We start from the raw sequence: 6,000 nt of genomic DNA, 5'->3' as shown, positions 1-6,000 counted from the left end.
TTCCAGAGGGACACAACCGGGCGGAGAGGAAATGACAACCGCTAAGAGTTTTGCACGGGCTAATTCTAAATGGAATTTCTAGGGACAAAGAAGAGGCGCTTCCTTAACCCACGGGCCGAAACCCCGCAGCCGGCCAGGCGGCCCCGTTCCCCGCCCGCTCTCCCGGAGGACTCCGGCTGCAGGACGTCGCTCGGGAAGCGCCCCGGCACGGTAAGGGTGGCCGCTGTCCCGTTCCCCCCCCCCCCCCCCTCCCCTCCCCGCCAGCTTCCCCCACCCCACCCCAACACGCCGTTCTCCCGGCTTCCCAGCCCCGTGCCCCGGCCGATCCGCTGCGGGTTTTGCGTGCGGCAGCCTCCGCCGCGCCGAGCCGCCAGCGGCCGGGGCCGGCCCCGCTCCTCCTTTGTGACGGGGGGGAAGGCTCCCGTCCGGGCCGCCCTCCGCTCCGCTCCGGGTTTGGCAGGCGGCCGCGGCGCTGGGTAAAATGGCAGTGCTGAGCCTCGTGTCGGAGTGAGCCCCACTCGGCGGACCAGAGTCGGGAGCTGCCGCTCGGCTCAGCCCAGCCCGGCCCGGCTCCGGGGGACGGCGCCCGCCCGCCCGCCGTGTCCCCCCCCCCCCCCCCCCCCTTCCCTCCCTCCCGCCTCTCCCGCACCGGGAGCCCCGTCCCGGGTCCCCCCCCCCCCGCCCCCCCCCCCCCCCCTCCTCCTCCTCCTTCCCCCCCACTCCCTCCTCCTCCCCCTTTCTCCGCCGGCTGCAACCGAGGAGGTACAGCGGGGCCAGGCCCCGGGAAGCCCAGCCCAGCGGAGCCCTCCCCGCCTCGCCAAACCAGGCCGGGGGGGAATGAGCCCCCGCTGCCCTGAAGAGCCCGCCGCCGCCTGAGCGGGGAGCAGCAGAGCAGCGAGGCCTCACGCCGGCCGGCCAGGCAGGGAGCAGCTCGGGGGGGGGGGGGGGGGGGACCGGTCCGGGGGGGGTGGCTGGGTGGGGAGGGGGGGGGGGGGGATCATGGCTGCTCAGGTCGCCCCCGCCGCCGCCAGCAGCCTGGGCGCCCCGGCTCCATCCGAGCTGAAGAAAGCGGAGGCGCAGCAGCGGGATTGTCCCCCGGAGGAGGCGGGGGGTGAGGCGGCGGCGGAGCGCGGCGGCGAGAAGCAGGCGGAGAGCGAGGGCCCCACGGGGAAGGAGCTGCAGGACGGGGCCGAGAGCAACGGAGGGGGCGCAGGGGCCGAGTCCGACCTGAAGAGCTCGAACGGGAACCCGGGCCCCAGGCCCGCCGCTGCCGCCGCCACCCTGAACAATAACCTCCCGGAGCCGCCCGGTGGCGGCGGCGGCGGCGGCAGCAGCGACGGGGTGGGGGCGCCGCAGCAGCAGCAGCCGCCGCCGCCGCAGCAGCCTCCCCCTTCCCACCCGGCCGCCTTGCCCCCGCCAGCCTACGGCTTCGGGCAGCCCTACGGCCGGGGAGCCCAGGCCGCTGCCGCCGCCGCCGCCGCTGCGGCCGCCGCCGCCGCTGCCTTCCACCAACATGGCGGACAACAAAGCCCTGGCATGGCAGCGCTGCAGAGCGGGGGCCTGGAGCAGTCCTACCCGGGGCCGGCGGGAGCCCCCGCGGGGCCGCCCCCTCCCCAGAACTCGCACGGCGGGGCCGAGCACGGCTTCCCCAACCACCAGTACAACTCCTACTACGCGGCCGGCGCCGGCCGCAGCGCCGGTTCCTACCCGCCTCCCCCCCAGGCCTACGCCCTGAGCTCCCCCCGGGGCAGCGGGCAGAGCTCCGCTCCGCCGGCCGCCGGCGCCAAGTCCCCGGCCGCCGCCGCCTTCCAGCAGCAGCGCTTCGGGGTCATGGGGCCCTCGGCCGCCGGCGGCGCAGGAGGAGGGGGCGCCACCCCCCAGCCCACCGCCACCCCCACCCTCAACCAGCTCCTCACCTCCCCCAGCTCCGCCCGCGGCTACCAAGGGTACCCCGGGGGCGACTATAGCGGCGGGCCGCAGGACGGGGGAGCCGCCGCCAAGGGGCCGGCCGCAGCGGAGATGGTCTCGCAGTACGGCGGGGGCAACAGCCAGGGCTGGGCCGCGGCGGCCGGCGGGGCCCCGCCGAGGAGCCACCATGCGCCCATGAGCCCCGGGAGCAGCGGCGGCGGAGGACAGTCCCTCGGCAGGAGCCAGCAGGTAACGGCGGGGCGGCGTGTGGTGGTGGTGGGGAACGGGACCGGGAGCGGGGGGTGGGGGTGGCCGGACGGTGAGGGGCGCGGGGTGTGTGTGTGTGTGGCGGGTGGGGGGGTGTGGGCCGGTGCCTCTCCCGCGGGTTCCCCCCGCCGGGCCGGCGCTGCCGGGGAGCTGCCATTGTCTGTGCCTGCTCGCTCGCTCTAAAATGGCTGCCTCGCCGCCTTCCCTTCCTCCCTCCCCAGGCCTTTGTGCGAGGCTCCCGGCGAACGGCCTCCGCCGTCCCGGCCCGCTCCGGGCTTGGGGTTAGGGGTGGGGGCTCCGGCGGGGGAAGCGGGTCGGTCGCCCCCGGCGGAGGGCGGCGAGGGGGGTAAGGGGAGGCCGGGCCCGGGGCTTGCGGGCGGGCCCGCCCGGCCCAACGCGTGGCCTGGCCGCCATCCGCCTCCCCGGCCCCCGCCGCCCGGTTCCCCCCCCCACCCCCACCCCCCCCCCTTCCCCCCGGTGTGTGTGTGTTGTGTGTGTGTGTGGGGGGGTCCGCACCCCTCGTCGGGGCCCGTCGGGGTCCGCCCGGGGCGGCGGCGGGGTCGGCAGGGCCGGGCGGGTGGGGGCCATCTTCCCCGGTGTGGGCCGGGGCCTGCGGCCGGGGAGCGGCGGTGGAGGAGCCGGGCGATGGGAGCAGCGAGTGCGGATCGCTTTGGTTTGGGATTTGAATTATGGAGGTAAAATCCTTCTGTCAAAGCCAGGAGACAGTTGGTCTTAGGTTGACATCCTATCTGTGATCTGATTGGCTCCCCATCTCCTGCTCTTGGCCATTTATAATTGCCTCTGATGTAATGGTACAACAATCCTGATGAGCTCATAAACTTTTACACTCCGTTTTCTTCCTTTTTCTTTTTCTTTTTTTTTTCTTTTTTTTTTTTTTCTTCTTCCCTTTTTTCTTAATCCTACCAGCCCTCGCACCCCTGGTGTGTGATGTGTTCCCCCCCCCCCCCCCCCACCTCCTCCTCCTCCCTCTTTCATCCCCGTGACCTTGGGGCTGGTTGGGGTGGCGGTGTGTCCCCCCCCTGCCCCGTCACCTCTCCCCGGGGTGGGGACACCCCCAAACCTCCCACCCCGAGCCCCCAGACAGCCTGCCCTGGTCGCATTGTGCCTGGAACAACAACAACAAAAAAAAGAACAAAAAAAACCCCCAAAAACAAAAGGGGAGGCGATGGGCATTTTTGTTTGTACCTTGGGTTTATTTTTGCATCGGTGATGTTTTTAGGCAGCCTGGAAATAAGAGTCTGTGTTGTCGGAACAGTGGCCGGGGCACAATGGGCTTGCTGTTTATTTGGGTTATGTGACTTTCCCTTTGGTATAAATGATTTCTTTGATGGAGCTGAGGATGCGTTTGTTCCCAGCTAATTTTTTCTTTTTTTCTTTTTTTTTTTTTTTTTTCAAAACCGGGGATGTTTGGTTTCTTTATTAGATGGAGAATGTTGGGGGGGGGGTGTGTGTTGTGTTTCTGGGGTGTGTTACAGCCTGAAGAAGGAAAAAAACCAAACAAACAAAAAACCAAAAACACAACACCCAAACAACAAATCAATCCCAAACTTACGGCTGAAGCACTGAAAATGGTGAATTATCAATTTATGTTCAGTAGAGCTTTAATATAGGACAGGTCTGAGCCTCTGGGTCTGTTTCTTGGGGTGCGTTTTGACTGGCTTTGAGTAATTACTGGTGTGTCACCGTCTCCCCCATCAGTAAAGGGACTTAGGGCAGACAATCGGATGCTGCGAAAAGCAAAGAGTTGTGACACCGTTGAGCCTGACCATCAGGTCAGGCTCAACGGTGTCACAACTCTTTGCTTTTCAGAGGAGTGCAAATAAGAAAAAAACCAAAACCTTAGAATAGTGCAAATAGGGGGGGGAAAAAACAAACAAACAAACCTCGAGCCTGAGAATTATGTTTATTGTTGTATGTGTAAGAGTTACCTGTTGGCTGGAAATAGGGATGGCCACAAAAGGTACAGCGTACTCATCAGGCATTTTAGGTTACAGGGGGCAAGAGGTTGCCGGCGTCTAATATTTAGAAACCTCCATTAAAACCATGTTTAGACGTGCATCTCCGAGGCCTGTCGCCGCCTCGAGCGGGACTGACAGACTTCCCTTTTCCTTCTCTGTACTTTGCTCTAACTTCGGGGCCGCAGAGGGTTGATAGGGCGCAGTGTGACATGCGGCCTCCAGAGTTTCCCTTCTCCCTCTTTTCGGGGCTTCTCTTGTGCCGATCTGAAAAGCCGCTTCATTTTTTTTGTTCCTTGATTATCGGAAGGTGACGGTCCCCTTCGGCCTCTCGAATCACTTTAATTCTCTTTTCTGTCGGATTGAAGTCGCGCTCTCTAAGAGAGAGGATCTTATCTCTCCTGTGGTCGTCAAACCGTCCGGCGGTAACTGGTAGCGAGTGTACCATTATCAGGGAGGGTTCAGCTCCGCAGGGATACGGTCACATACACCCGCAAAACATTGGGACAAACGGCAGGAACACGAGGGTGTTTACTCGAAGGTACTTTTTGTATCCTGAAAAATTTCATTTTAGACAAAACGCGTGCTAAAATACGGTGTCGGCTTGAACTCTTCAAGCAGGTGTTTTACTACAGCACGTAGCCCACAAAAGTGTGCTTCTGTCAGGAATTTGTAAAAGAAGCTTATTTTGTCTTGGAAAATGAATTTAATTTGATTCCGTGAGCTGTTGTATTAGTAATATCGGAGTAACTGGTCCCATCAACTGGAATTATTAGTGAATAGTTGTTTTGAGAATTAGGTGAACTTTAGGTAATACAAATAGTGCATATAAAAAGTAAACCAGCAACTCCCCCATCCCAGAAACCAAACAACTCCCCCAAAATGCTTTTTGTGCCAAGGATTATTGGACTCAAACTGACAACAATTCCTTTTTTTTCTTTTAATTTTTTTTTCTACTGGAAAAAGAAAAGAACAGACTTCTCTAAGCTTGATGAAAAAAGCTTCCACATGTCATCTCTGCTGCCCACAAGAAATGGTTGATTAATAATAATACTCCAGTCCTAAATTACAGCCTCCTTTTGCTGTGTGCTCGCGTGAAGTTCCCTAGATTGGAAGAGTTTAAAGCTTTGTGTTTCTTCTTTGTCTTGTGCAGTGATGAACAGAGTGGGTACTTACCACCTAACTTCTGAGAGACTCTGGGAGAGCGGGAGGAGGATGTAATTCATCTGACCCAACACTGGCAGGAGAAGCATCTCTTGGTGCAGAAGATGGTGTGGGAAGAGCGTGGGGTTCCTCCGTTCGGGAGTCCTTGGGATAGCAAACCCGAGGTTTTTGGGGACGGGAAGCAGGATGATGCAGAAAAGAGAAGCGGCCTTTAATTCTCCGCGCTTTTTAGGATGTATGAGTGATGCCAGAGTTTCATCACATTGCTCGTCAAGGAAGGCAAAGTAATCTCTGGCGTGAAAGTTGTTTGGGTGGAATATTTCCTGTAATAAGAGGGGTGTAGTCACTCGCGCAGGGGCAGACTCTGGTCTGTGGCCCTCACGGACACCGGCCGGTCCCGGGACGCTGGTGCTGTGAAGGCGGATGCGCTTCGTGTGTGTCGGGACTGCGATATATAACTTCGTATGTCTTTATTTTCTGATGACCTTTGTAGCTGGGAAACGCAGAGAGTGGGATCAAGAGATCGGAATGGCCGTTTTACAGTGTGTGGGATGAGAAATCTGTGTTTGTTTTTTTGTTTTTTTTTTTTCTGTGGGAATGGCTTGGAAGAAACCAGGCCAGGGATCTTAGTTTTCAATTTTTCCAGCTCTATCATGTATTTGTTTCCACCCCCCTTCCCCTCGGA

At 60.6% G+C, this 6,000-nt stretch overlaps 1 protein-coding gene across 2 annotated transcripts in view; it reads left to right on the top strand.

The window, feature by feature from the left end:
• Positions 1 to 999: 999 nt before the first annotated feature.
• Positions 1,000 to 6,000, top strand: part of ARID1A (AT-rich interaction domain 1A) — a 64,130-nt gene continuing 59,129 nt past the window's right edge. For both annotated transcript variants that reach the window (XM_074162145.1, XM_074162146.1), the window contains exon 1: positions 1,000 to 2,157. In XM_074162145.1, the coding sequence (XP_074018246.1) occupies positions 1,000 to 2,157 (1,158 nt within the window). The remainder of the gene's footprint in view (positions 2,158 to 6,000) is intronic.

Source organism: Numenius arquata, chromosome 21, assembly GCF_964106895.1.
Source record: "Numenius arquata chromosome 21, bNumArq3.hap1.1, whole genome shotgun sequence".
Classification (NCBI taxonomy): domain Eukaryota; kingdom Metazoa; phylum Chordata; class Aves; order Charadriiformes; family Scolopacidae; genus Numenius; species Numenius arquata.
The sequence above is the reverse complement of the archived record's forward strand: the minus strand, read 5'-3'. Positions and strand labels throughout refer to the sequence as shown.